This window comes from Dama dama, chromosome 11 (assembly GCF_033118175.1).
Source record: "Dama dama isolate Ldn47 chromosome 11, ASM3311817v1, whole genome shotgun sequence".
Classification (NCBI taxonomy): Eukaryota; Metazoa; Chordata; class Mammalia; order Artiodactyla; family Cervidae; genus Dama; species Dama dama.
In genome coordinates, this window is record NC_083691.1 from 4,524,481 (window position 1) to 4,538,621 (window position 14,141).

A 14,141-nucleotide genomic window follows, 5' to 3' on the forward strand; every position below is an offset into this window, starting at 1 on the left:
AAAACGATAAGGAAATGCCCACAGTGGGCTCAGAGGCAGGGTGACTTTATGACTTTAGAGGGGGCGGTAGGCACTTTTTGCCTTCATGGGCACTTTTCTCCTTAAAAATACCAAAAATCGCATTTTAGGACTGTGTTGGTATAAAGACAGATGGTAACTATTAATAGGTTTTCCTCAACCTAAAATTTCACTTGTTTTCTGATTCTACAAGAAGTTAAAACACTTTCTCATGTGTCCCTAGCCCAAGCTTACAATGTGTAATGGAGAAGCCCCTCCCCTCAGTGTTCATTGTAATACTCCGTTTCTTACACCATGGTGAGCAGTTATAGCATTTTATACAACCATCCTTTCATGTCTAGTTTAATAGAAACGTATGTAATGCATCGTGCAAGGATACAAATGAAAATGGTTATCTCAGGTACATAGAAATTCAGGTGATATTTTACTATCTTGTCTCTCTTTCAAAAATCAGTTTTTTTTTCAATAGCAAGCAGGATCCCTATTTTTCAGAAGTACTAATATTATTTTTTAAAGGATATACAGACACAACTTATAGCACAATATATAATTCGTGACTTTCCTATTTAACTACTAGATTTTACTTTGGCTAACACCGTCCAAGAGACAGAAGAAAACCGAGAAAGGAAGAATTAACGGTCAATACCTTGCGCAGGGACGGTTAAAATTTACATAACGGGCACCAGGCTTTCCGATAAGCCACACCCCTTCTGGAATGTTCACCAGGACCCTATCCCCGCTTCACCCACTGCCCCTTCTCATTCTGCGGGTTGAGTTCTCCGGGGTAAGGTCATCGCTGGCCCGCTTCTCCGGACTGGGCCCGCCTCGGCCTCTGCTTTGCTTCTCCGGACTGGGCGTGTCTTGGCCTCTGCTTTCCCTTAGAGCCTTGATCAGAACTAGTAATTATTTTTTTGTGTGTGTCACCTTCTCAGCTAGTGGTGGCGCCTTGTCGTCGTCGTCGTCATCGTCAAAGTCAGTCAGTAGTAGCGTCAAGAAAAGGGTAGACTTTCCAGGTGGTTGTACTGTTTTCATCTGTATTATTTCTTCTCTTTGCAGTATCTTTTTTTTTTTTTGCAGTATCTTTTTTTTTTTTTTACAAAGTGTATATCTATTTCCCACGAATTACGTGTTGTTTACACACTATCCTATTTTAGGTCTTAAATCTAAAGAGAAAAAAAAAAAATTGCTTCGCAACTCATAACAGGCTCTATTGAAACTCGTGAGGCGTCGAAGAGAGAAGAAACAGAACCGAACGGAAAAGGCAGGAGGGTAGGCGTACAGGGGGCCCAGGGTGGGCGTCAGGCACGGCTGCTACCGGCAGAAATCCTTGGCCAGGCCGCGGTCAACGCTAGGCCGCAAACTTGCCTCAAGGGCCCCAGGGGCCTCTGCCCTCCCTCCCGCTCCTGCCCCTGCCTCCGCCTCCCTCCTTCCCCTGCCCCTCCCTCCAACCCCCCCCCCCCCCAACCTCTTTCTCCGCAAGACACTCCTGATTGGCCAGACCCTAGCCCGGAAGTGGCGCCACGCCGGGCTTCCCGGCCTCTTGGCTGAGCCCGGGTGCTCCTCTACCTCACGCCCCGCCCCTCGGGGGGCATCAAAACAAGAGAGCGGCGGCTGGGGCGGGGCCTGCGGACGGCCGACGCCGCGCAGGGGGCGGGGCCTGTGCTCGCGGCGCCCGCTGGTTGGCTGATGGGGTGCGGGCTGAGGCGCTTAGTGTTGCGCGGCCGCGCTTCCGCCCTCGGCCGACTGTTGAGCCGAGGCATGGAGGCGGGTTAGCCACCGGCGTGAGCCCGAGCGAGGGGTGGGGAGAACGGCGGGCCCGAGGCTGCAGGCCCGGTGGGCCCGAGTGCGCGCGCGGCTGGTGAGTGCCGGGCCGCGTGGAGTAACCGTCGCGGCGCGTGAGGCACGGGCGGGTGGGGGAGGGGCGGCGCGAGCTTGGCTGCGTCCTTCAGCAGAGTTGAGGCGCGCGAAGCGGGAGCATCCCCGCCGCGTCCGCTGGACCACCCTCCTGTGCTTCTCGCGCCCCGGGGCCCCGGGCGTTGGGACCCCCGTCCTCTCCTTTCACGTCGTCTACACTGCGGTCCCGTGTGAGCGGTTCTGGGTCTGGGCACTGCGTAATTAGGTGGGATTGATTGGGGGGGTCTCACTGTGGAAAGTTTCTGTCCTTTCGACGCCCCCTACTTTCTCCTGATGGGGTCCGTGACTTTGGAGAGAGTGCCACTCCCGAGTGGCCACCTGAGTCCTCCTGCACCACCTGAAGGCGATGTATCGCTGACAGCCAGCCACAAGGGGCTTTGCCGCCTTCCCCACTTCCCAGGAGCGACAATGTACCAAGACCCTGAAGGAACCGTCACGAGTCTCCAAGGATCGGTTTGCCATTTAAAGCTACAGAGATGAGTTAGTTACTGACGGTCCTAGGGCTGAACTCACTTACATTTGCTAATTGGGGTTTTTCGACAGTGGCTCACTCTGTCCCCTGTGTGGGGACGAGGTCTCCCATGAAACTACTCCCCCCTGTGGAGTCAGAATGGCAGTAGACCCACAGGCAAGTTGTCTAATCTCTGAGCCCCGAGCTTTTTCATCAAATGGTTACATTCCGCTCTGTAAGTATTGATGTGAAACTCAGATGAGAGTATATAAACCACTTCCTAGTTTTGTTTTGCCTTTTCAGAAATGTTCTTTGCGGAGCCAGAGTCTGGGTGTATATGAATGCAGATCCTCACCCATTCTCAAATAAATCCAGGCATCTCAACTGAGAGGATCACTTCTCCGTAGGCCATCACCTCAGGTAATTTGTTTTTTTAAGATTTATGTATTTTTGACTGTGCTGGGTCTTAGTTGCTGTGGGCATTCTCTAGTTGCGGTGTGTGGGCTTCTCACTGAGGTGGCTTCTCTTGTGGAGCATGGTTTCTAGAGCAGAGTTCAGTAGTTGCCCCAGGGCGTGTGGGATTTTCCTAGACCAGGGATGGAACCTATGGCTCCTGCATTGGCAGGTGATTTCTTAACCACTGGACCACCAGGAACTACCCCAGGTAATTGTTAAATTAACATTTAAGACATTTTTTTTTTTTTCAGTCACTTAATATGTGCCCAGCACTGAAGTAAAGTATATACAAAAGAGATCTCTGCCCCCTAAAAGACTCAAAATTTTTGAGGATGGAGCATGTATGTGGGAAACATCTGATAGTAAACATCTTAGCCTGACAAGGTGAATGTAGTGATAGAAACTGTATAGAGTCCTGAGAGGACCAAGAAGAAAGTCAAACTGGAAAGGGAGGGGCTGAGTTAGACTCCTAGCCCCCAGGCATGATGATGCTCAGAGATGAATTGCACATAGGTAGATCTCAAATCTGGCTTTTTATCACTGCTGGAATTGTTTTAGATTGAACCTGAACTTTATCAGTGGTATCTCACCATCTGCTTTTTTCTACCAAGTTCATTTGGTGAGTCATGCATATTCAGGTTTAAGATCCAGGCAAAGGTCTGAAGGGTAGGTGTTAAAGGCAGAAGAGCTCCCATAAATGCAGGTAATGCCAGATACCAGGAGGCATTTTAGGAAGAGCAAGTGAGGGGGAAATGGCAAGAGATGATGCTGAAGCCAGCTCTTGCAGGGACTGGTGTGGTGAGCTCAGAAGTTATTGCCCAGATGTAGCAAAGTCATCTGTGCTTTCAAAGTCCAGTTTTTGGTTTGGCCTTTGGCAGCATTTTTGGGAAGAATTTATGGTGGATCAAACAAGAGGCAGATCATTTATGTTTTCTTATGGAATCTAAGCAAATAGTGAAAATGTATTAAAGCAGTGGCAGTCTCACTGACAGTTAAGTGCAGATGTAATCAAGGTGGTAGACACTGTGGAACTTGTAGAGATGGGTCTAAGGGAAGAGAGAATACAATTAACAGGTTACTGGTTTGAAAACTGAAGGCATGGTAATACCATGGGTATAGAGCATACAGGATAGATCACAGATTTAAGGGAAAGACTTTGTTCTGTTCTGGTCCTGTTTACTCTGACGCACCAGTCAGGTGAGTAGAGATTTTTTATATAGTTGGATATTGAGTAGAGTCGGCCTTCAATATCTTCAGGTTTCACATATGTGAATACAGAGAGCCAGCTGTGTTCATTGTGCTACACTGTTTTATGTGGGGAGTTGAGCATCTGCAGATTTTGGTATCCATGGTGGGGTTTTATCTTCTGGAACCAATTGCAAGTACTGAGGGACAGCTGTATATCTTTCTGGAAATCTAGGCTAGGCTATCATTGAGTAGCTGAAACATAGGTAAGCATTGCACTGAGTTTACATACATTCTTAGTCTTTGGGAAGCTTCAGTATAAGTAGTAGTTATGGGTTGAATTAAGTCACTTAGAAAGAGGATACTGAATGAAGAGGAGGATAGAGCCCTGAGGACAGACCTTTGGACATTTTGATATTAGGAGGGGGAAAAGGAACCAGATGGTTCTGGAGATTGGGTAGAGGAAGTGAAAGGAGAATTGTATATTAGCTATGGATTAAATGTTAGCACTTTCACGTTTTGGAGTCCAGTAAAGAACCAACTGGATTTGATATTACAGAGATTATTAGGGACTTTTGTGAAAACATTCAGTGAAACGTAAGATACAACCTAGAGTGCAAAGGAACTAAGTTATTTTTTCAAGGGTTAGTTTCTTAGTGGACTCAGTGCTTTCACTGCTGCAGCCTGGGTTCAGTCCCTTAGTTCAGTTTTGGGGAACTAAGATCCCACAAGCCACTTGGCCTGGCTGAGGGGGGAAAAAATAAATGAAAGCAATTGCAAAGAAGTTTTTGAGAATTAAAATTTCCAAGAAGTGGGACTTCCCTGGTGGTCCAGTGGTTAGGACTCTGCCTTCTAATGGAGGGGGCACTGATTTGATACCTGGTGGAGGAGCTAGGTTCCCACATGCTGTGTGGTGCAGCCAATAAATAAATTAAAAAATTCCAAGATGTTTTAGCTAGGAAGGGTAGAAGAAAGTGATTGTTATATGAAGTTTCTGGCCAACTATTATTGAGAAATGGTAGCCCTGGCTAAGGTAGTGGAAAGTAACAGTTACATCTCTGGTGAAGCATCCTCTGTGATCATCAAATCAGCTCTCTCTTTAATGCACAGGAGCAGCTCTGATTTCTGCAGCTTGAGGATTCCCAGGACACTCGCATTTGTGGTTCAGTAATGGTTCCCAGCAGTAAAAACGCTGATGAAATTAACAAAACCGCCTTCCAGAAGAAGTGAGTTGTGCAAAAACTTGCAAGGTTCATAGCTATCTACCAACAGTTTTCCCTTTAAAGAAAAAAATCACAATATACTTACTATACCCTGTTCACATTTTTTCGGCTTAACTATCAGGCCAATGATGATTTTGTTTTAAGGACATAACAACACCCATTTATGACCTTTTGAGAGGAGCTGTGGAAACGGATGTTTCTGTTATTGATGGGCTCTGTAGCACTGTTCTGTGTTCTGAATCCCATTCTTACCTGTTGTATGGCAGTAACTTCCATCTACTTTGAGAAAATTTATAGTTTTGCTTTCTGGAATCTGGGAGTAGGCTAACTCTTTGAATGAGTTGAATAAAAATGAAACTCCATAATTTTTTTTCCTTTGGCGGCACATGTGGGATCTTACATGTACCCCCTGCCTTGGAAGTGTGGAGTCTTAATCACTGGACTTCAAGGGAGGTCCCTCCATAATTTTCTTAATAAAAAGTTTCTTTTGCTAATAGTGAGGGACAGGGAAGACTGGCATGCTGCATTCTGGGGGGTTGCAAGGTGTCGCACATGACGGAGTGACTGAACAGCTGTTAATAGTTATTAAAGTATACAGCATTTTATTTATTTGTATTTCAGTTCAGTCACTCCATCGGGTCTGACTCTTTGTGTGTGTGTGTCTGACACTTTGCGACCCCATGAACCGCAGCACACCAGGCCTCCCTGTCCATCACAAACTCCCGGAGTCCACCCAAACCCATGGCCATCAAGTCGGTGATGCCATCCAACCATCTCATCCTCTGTCATCCCCTTCTCCTGCCCTCAGTCTTTCTCAGCATCAGGGTCTTTTCCAGTGAGTCAGCTCTTCGCGTCAGGTGGCCAAAGGATTGGAGTTTCAGCTTCAGCATCAGTCATTCCAATGAACACCCAGGACTGATCTCCTTTAGGATGGACTGGTTGGATCTCCTTGCAGTCCAAGGGACTCTCAAGAGTCTTCTCCAACACCACAGTTCGAAAGCATCAATTCTTCTGAGCTCAGCTTTCTTTAATAGTCCAATTCTCACATCCATATATGACCACTGGAAAAACCATAGTCTTAACTAGACGGACCTTTGTTGGCAAAGTAATGTCTCTGCTTTTTAATATGCTGTCTAGGTTGGTCATAACTTTCCTTCCAGGAAGTAAGCGTCTTTTAATTTCATGGCTTCAATTACCATCTGCAGTGATTTTGGAGCCCAGAAAAATAGTCGGCCACTGTTTCCACTGTTTCCCCATCTATTTGCCATGAAGTGATGGGACAAGATGCCATGATCTTAGTTTTCTGAATGTTGAGCTTTAAGCCAACTTTTTCACTCTCCTCTTTCACTTTCATCAAGAGGCTGCTGCTTCTTCCCTTTCTGCCATAAGGGTGGTGTCATCTGCATTCTGAGGTTATTGATATTTTTCCCGGCAATCTTGATTCCAGCTTGTACTTCCTCCAGCCCAGTGTTTCTCGTGATGTACTCTGCATATAAGTTAATAAGCAGGGTGACAATATACAGCCTTGACATACTCCTTTTCCTATTTGGAACCAGTCTGTTGTTCCATGTCCAGTTCTAACTGTTGCTTCCTGACCTGCATACAGGTTTCTCAAGAGGCAGGTCAGGTGGTCTGGTATGCCCATCTCTTTCAGAATTTTCCACAGTTTATTGTGATCCACACAGTCAAAGGCTTTGGCATAGTCAAGAAAGCAGAAATAGATGTTTTTCTGGAACTTTCTTGCTTTTTCCATGATCCAGCGGATGTTGGCAATTTGATCTCTGGTTCCTCTGCCTTTTCTAAAACCAGCTTGAACAGCTGGAAATTCACAGTTCACATAATGCTGAAGCCTGGCTTGGTGAATTTTGAGCATTACTTTACTAGCGTGTGAGATGAGTGCAGTTGTGCGATAGTTTGAGCATTCTTTGGCATTGCCTTTCTTTGGGATTGGGATGAAAACTGAGCTTTTCCAGTCCTGTGGCCATTGCTGAGTTTTCCATATTTGCTGGCATATTGAGTGCAGCACTTTCACAGCGTCATCTTTCAGAATTTGAAATAGCTCCATCACCTTCACTAGCTTTGTTCGTGGTGAAGCTTCCTAAGGCCTAGTTGACTTCACATTCCAGGATGTCTGGCTCTAGGTAAGTGATCACACCATCGTGATTATCTGGGTCGTGAAGATCTTTTTTGTATGGTTCTTCTGTGTATTCTTGCCACCTCTTCTTAATATCTCTGCTTCTGTTAGGTCCCTACCATTTCTGTCCTTTGTTGAGCGCATCTTTGTATGAAATGTTCCTTTGGTATCTAATTTTCTTGAGATCTCTAGTCTTTCCCATTCTGTTGTTTTCCTCTATTTGTTTGCATTGATTGCTGAGGAAGACTTGCTTATCTCTCCTTGCTATTCTTTGGAACTCTGCATTCAATTGGGTATATCTTTGCTTTTTCCTCTTTTTTTCGCTTCCCGTCTTTTCACAGCTAAATGTAAGGTCTCCTCAGACAGCCATTTTGCTTTTTTGCATTTCTTTTTCCTGGGTATGGTCTTGATTCCTGTCAATGTACAATGTCCTGTACAATGTCACGAACCTCCATCCATGGTTCATCAGGCACTCTGTCTATCAGATGTAGTCTCTTAAATCTATTTCTCACTTCCACTGTATAGTCCTAAGGGATTTGATTTAGGTCATACTGAATGGTCTAGTGGTTTTCTCCACTTTTCAATTTCAGTCTGAATTTGACAATACGGAGTTCATGATCCGAGCCACAGTCAGCTCCCAGTCTTGTTTTTGCTGACTGTATAGAGCTTCTCCATCTTTGGCTGCAAAGAATATGATCAATCTGATTTCGGTGTAGACCATCTGGTGATGTCCATGTGTAGAGTCTTGTGTTGTTGGAAGAGGGTGTTTGCTATGACCAGTGCGTTCTCTTGGCAGAACTCTATTAGCCTTTGCCCTGCTTCATTCCGTACTCCAGGGCCAAATTTGCCTGTTACTCCAGGTGTTAATTGACTTCCTACTTTTTGCATCCCAGTCCCCTGTAATGAAAAGGACATCTTTCTTGTATTTCAGTACGTTCATTTTTTCAAAGTTTCAGTTGACTGCAGTCCATTGCCTGCTCAAGTCAAGCTTGAAGCAGTTGATGTTTGAGAAATCTCTGCTAAGTTTCGTTTTCTGTTTCCACACTCTATAGAAAATGAAACTTAATAAATTAGATTACATCAACAGAAAAAACCCAGCTTGTGCAGACTTCCTGGTGTTATAGTACTGTTTTTTCAGGTATAAGAAGTTTTTTGAAATTTATATTCTGCAGAGACATAGTGACATAGTGTCCATCATATTACTCAGTATTCCCTTGTTTGCAGCACCCTTAAAAAATGTTATTGAGTTAGAAGTAGTGTCAAGAAAGGGCAAGGCTCTTAAGTCTAACTCACATATTTTTGGTTTTTCAGATGAGGCCTGTGTAACTCATGTTATCTTTTTGCTCTGCTTTTCAGGAAGCTCCTAAATTAGGACTTAGTGCAATTTTTTCTAAATAAGCTTTGATTTCTCTCTCTAAATCTCCTTTTAAAATGTCCTTTACTGTATGTACTTTAATGTTGAAAGCTGCCCTAAATTCTTTTCAGAAGCATGAAAAAAATATGCAGTTAATATTAATTTAAAAATTCAGTTCACAAGGCATACATGTTTTTGATGATACAGAAGTTATAAGATTTGTTAAGATGTGATTGACCTCCCATTAGCAGAGTTTATTCATTCTGAATTTTAGGGTGATATGCATTTAAAAATTTCACACATTCAAGTTTCTGTCCCCAAATATGCAGTGCCTTGGATCATATTAACCTTTTGTTGTCCGTTCTCCCTCTCTGAAAGGAAACTTTTTAGGCATTTCTTTCCTATGAATTTCCTATAGATTTTAATATCACCACTATATTACATACATACATATTATACTCTTTATGTATATCTGTGCTGTATACATAAAAAGTGGGACTTTTTTTGTTTCCCACTAGTTTTCATCTCCTTGAGGATGTTGTCCCTTCTGATGAGAATGAATGGGTTAAGTTCATCCAGTGAGGAAATGAATTTCATTGGGTTTACAGATGGGTTTGTAACTTTTCCCCCATTAGGCTGATACTTTACATTCATTAGATAGTTAAGATCAAGGTTTCAAGATCAAGTTTGTTGGGTAATTTCCTGGCCCAGTTCCCAATAAAACATAAAACATTTTCATAGTATAAAACACTTGGTTTGATTTCCCTTGGGTGTGGTTTTCTTTTTTGTTGTCAAAGACAGCTCATAGCTGTTGGGATAATGCCTTGTTTGATGTTTTTCTTGGGAATAGACTGGGGCTGTGGTTTTGGGGCAGCATAATGCAGAGTTGAAGTTCCTGCCTCATCACACTATGTCAGGGGTTACCAACATGGCTTAGCACCGGTGATATTAACCTTGATGACTTGGTTAAGGTTTTGTTTGCCAGGTGTCTCCACTGTATGTGTGATTTTCACTTTTCATTGAAAGTGTTTCACCAAGTCCAGCCTTGACTCAAGATAAGATTAAGCTCCACTTCCTGGAATAGGGAATATCTATATATATTATTTGCAGTTCTTTTATAAGGAAAATTTGTCTCTTTCTCAACATTTGTTTATTCATTCATTTGTATCAGTATGGATTCATGTATATTTGTACTGGCTTATAATCCAGTAGTAGGTTATTTTGTTACTCAAAATTCTTTAAGCTTTGGCCACGGGACCTCTTTCAAGTTGGTGGCTAATATGTCCCTTTGACATGCCCCCCTCCATCTGTGTTTTGAGCACTTTATTTCTGTTGCTACAAGATGCCCCAGACTCACTTATATTTTCCTGCCCCAGCCTTTTGTTTCAGTGCAAAACATGTGCTTTCTGTTCAGCCGTAGTATACTGCTTACTGACAGTGAACTTTCTCTTTGCTTTTATATGCATTTAGTGGCATCTTAGGTTGCTTTTACTACATCTCATTAGAATTGGAGATCTCTTTGGATTTGGCTTCCACCCTGTTTGCTTATCCTCTGCTTCATGCCATCTGTAGTTCTGATAAACTTGACTCTGTTTTCCTTCAAGCCTTTGACATATTTGGTTCTTGGGATTTCCTCTCGTTTCCAGGTACCATCTTGCTACTTTGTTCTCTTTGAGACTGCTAGGATTTGGGAAATTAATTTTATCTTAACTCTTTTTACTTGAGTTTGGATGGTGGAGGCTCTGATGATATACAATCCAAAACTGGAAACTATCAAAAACTGAGAGTATGAAACTCAGTAGTAATAGGTTTGTAGCTGTTGTATTTGTAGCCATTATAGTTAATACTAAATTGGTGAGCAGTGAGTTATGTATGGGCAGCAATTTATACATGCATGTGCAAATTCATATATGTACTTTATAACCAATAGAAAAAATTCTTCTCTTTATGAAGTTTTGTTATTGGTGTGGACTAATATTTATGGATTTTTTAGGTTTCCAGGAATTTCTGGAAGATGGCCTCAGGGAATGTGAAAGGTTTCCTGAACTTTTCACTTGACTCCAGTATATGATTTAGAACACTCCAAAGTCTGTACTTTATTTATTTTTGGCTGTGCTGGGTCTCAGTTGCTGCTTGGGCTTTTCTCTAGTTGTGGTGAGTAGGGGCTATTCTTCATTGCAGTGCTCAAGCTTCTCATCATGATGTCTTCTCTTGTTGCAGTGTACAGGCTGTAGGGCACTTGGGCACAATAGTTGTGGCTCCCAGGTTCTAGAGCACAGGCTCAATAGTTGTGGTACACAGGCTTAGTTGTTCCAAGGCATGTGGAATCTTCCTAGACCAGGGATCAAACCTGTGTCTTCTGCATTGGCAGGTGGATTCTTCACCATTGAACCACCAGGGAAGCCCTCCAAAGTCTGTATTTTGAGAACATTGATAATTCTGTTTCTGTATATTTTCCATTCGTACTGAGTAGTTTTGAGCCTTCTTTATAGCACAGCTGTATGTCACCTTATGATGTTTGTTACTAACTGCTTTCATTGCATTATTTTTCATGTGTCACAGATACAGTTTTTACAAGTTGTCTCAGATTGAGTTTAACCAGGGATTGGTAAGCTGGCCAGCAGAATGTTCTGGATGTGATGGAGGCACATTTTAAGTTGAAGACAGGATCATTAGTAGGAAGTGTACCCATTCTCCACCAGAATAGTCCTGAAGTGTTATGTGATATTTTCCTTTAATCTTTCAATGTTGTCTTTTCTGGGTACAGGTGCAGAATGAGTACATGTTGTTGGTGTACCCCAGGTGGTACTTCCACCACTGACTTCCTGCAACGCTATGCATCCAAGACCCGCTCCAGTGAATTTCAGACAGCTGATGAAGACCTCTGCTACTGCTTGGAGTGTGTGGCTGAGTACCACAAAGCAAGGGACGAATTGCCATTCTTACATGAGGTAACGTGTATGAAATGGGTAGTTTTTGCCTGAGCTTGATAACTAGGAAGGGGATACATTTGAACTGTATTGGAAGCATTCAAGGAGCTTGACAGTATGATTTAAACTGTGAAGGTTAAAATACTGCTAGTACCTAACTCCAGAGAAGGCAATGGCACCCCACTCCAGTACTCTTGCCTGGAAAGTCCCATGGAGGAGGAGCCTGGTAGGCTGCAGTCCATAAGGGCGAAAAGAGTTGGACATGACTGAGCGACTTCACTTTCACTTTTCACTTTTATGCCTTGGAGAAGGAAATGGCAACCCACTCCAGTGTTCTTGCCTGGAGAATCCCGCGGATGGGGTCGCACAGAGTCGGACACGACTGAAATGACTTAGCAGTAGCAGCAGCAGTACCTAACTCATTACCTGTAGAGAGTGGGTGCTGAGTAATTGCTTATTGACTAATGGAATTGAATTGACACCTAAAGCAGAATTTTATAATCCTCCTTTTATAGTCATTTTATGTAAAGCAGTTTTATGAAATGATGTATGGGGTTTTTTTCAGTTCCATGTTTTTATGTCATTGTGTTTGACGGTGTTACAGGCAGGTGTTTGAATGGCCAATAGTGTTTTTTTTTTCCTCTTTTCATTTTTTTTTTTTCCTCGTTTCATTTTTAAAAAAAAGTTTAAATTTCTTTTAATTTAAGGCTAATTACACTATTGTGGCTTTTGCCATACATTGACATGAGTCAGCCATGGGTGTACATGTGTCCCCCAATCCTGAACCCCCCTCCCATCTTCCTTGCCACGCCATCCTTCTGGGTTGTCCCAGAGCACTGGCTTTGAGTGCCCGTTACACTGGTCATCTGTTTTTTTGTTTTTGTTTTTTTTTGGCTATATGAAACTTTTAGTATTTTATTCGTTTTCATAGTTTTACAGTATTAGTAAAAATAATGGCCATTATAAATAAGTATAAAATGGAAGTTGATGAAAAAATAACCCCAAGTCTTCCTTGACTCCCACCCTCCCACCAAAAAACTAGCTAGTATATGGCAAATATCCTTTTCACGCATTATCTTTAGGCATATATTCACTTTGTAGTGGTGGATGGTTTAGTCGCTAAGTCGTGTCTGACTCTTGTGATCCCATGGACTGTAGCCTGCCAGGCTCCTCTGTCCATGGGGTTTTCCAGGCAAGATTACTGGAGTGGGTTGCCATTTCCTTCTCCATGGTCATCTGTTTTACATTTGGTAATATACATGTTTCAATGCTATTCTCTCAAATCATCCCACCCTTGCCTTCTTCCACGTAGTTCAAAAGTCTGTTCTTTACATCTGTGTCTCTTTTGCTATCTTTCATATAGGGTCATTGTTACTGTCTTTCTAAATTCCATATATATGCGTTAATATACTGTATTGGTGTTTCTCTTTTTTACTTACTTCACTCTGTATAATAGGCTCCAGTTACATCCACCTCATTAGAACTGACTCAAGCATGTTCTTTTTTATAGCTGAGTAATATTCCATTGTGTGTATGTACCAAAACTTCCTTATCCATTTGTCTGTGATAGACAATCTGGGTTCCATGTCCCAAGCTGTTGTCACTGCAGTACTGCAGTGAATGTTGGGATACATGTTCTCTTTCAATTCTGGTTTCCTCAGTGTGTATCCCCAGCAGTGGGATTGCTGGGTTGTATGGCAATTTTAATTCCTTTTTTTTTTAAGGAATCGCCACACTGTTCTCCATGGTGACTGTGCTAATTTGCATTCCCACCAACAGTGTAAGAGGGTTCCCTTTTCTCCACACACTCTCCAACATTTATTGTTCATAGACTTTTTGATGGCAGCCATTCTGACTGACTTGAGATGGTACCTCATTGTGGTTTTGATTTGAATTTCTCTGATAATGAGTCATGTTGAGCATCTTTTCATGTGTTTGTTAGCCATCTGTATATCTTCTTTGGAGAAATGTCTGTTTAGTTTTTTGGCCCACTTTTTGATTGGGTCGTTTAGTTTTCTGGTATTGAGCTGCATGAGCTGCTTATATATTTTGGAGATTAATTCTTTGTCAGTTGTTTTGTTAGCTGTTATTTTCTCCTATTCTGAACACTGCCTTTTCACCTTGCTTATAGTTTCCTTCGTTGTGCAAAGCTTTTAGGTTTAATTAGGTCCCATTTTTTTAATTTTTGTTTTTATTTCCATTACTCTGGGAGGTGGGGTCATAGAGGATCTTGCTGTGATTTATGTCAGACAGTGTTCTACCTGTGTTTTCCTCTGAGAGTTTTATAGTTTTTGGTCTTGTATTTATATCTTTAATCCATTTTGAGTTTATTTTTGTGTATGGTGTTAGAGAACATACTAGTTTCAATCTTTTACAGATAGTTGACCAGTTTTCCCAGTACTACTTGTTAAACAGATTCTTTTCTCCATTGTATATTTTTGCCTCCTTTGTTGAAGATAAGGTGTCCATAGGTGTG

At 42.6% G+C, this 14,141-nt stretch overlaps 1 protein-coding gene across 2 annotated transcripts in view; it reads left to right on the forward strand.

Moving 5' to 3' along the window:
* Positions 1-1,726: 1,726 nt before the first annotated feature.
* SETX (senataxin) overlaps positions 1,727-14,141 on the forward strand; it is an 81,375-nt gene continuing 68,960 nt past the window's right edge. The window contains exons 1-4 of one of the 2 annotated variants that reach the window (XM_061154341.1): positions 1,727-1,876; positions 2,687-2,803; positions 5,135-5,250; positions 11,503-11,686. In XM_061154341.1, coding sequence (XP_061010324.1) covers positions 5,195-5,250; positions 11,503-11,686 — 240 coding nt within the window. In that variant the 5' untranslated portion in view covers positions 1,727-1,876; positions 2,687-2,803; positions 5,135-5,194. The remainder of the gene's footprint in view (positions 1,877-2,686; positions 2,804-5,134; positions 5,251-11,502; positions 11,687-14,141) is intronic. The other variant, XM_061154342.1, reaches the window with a different exon arrangement.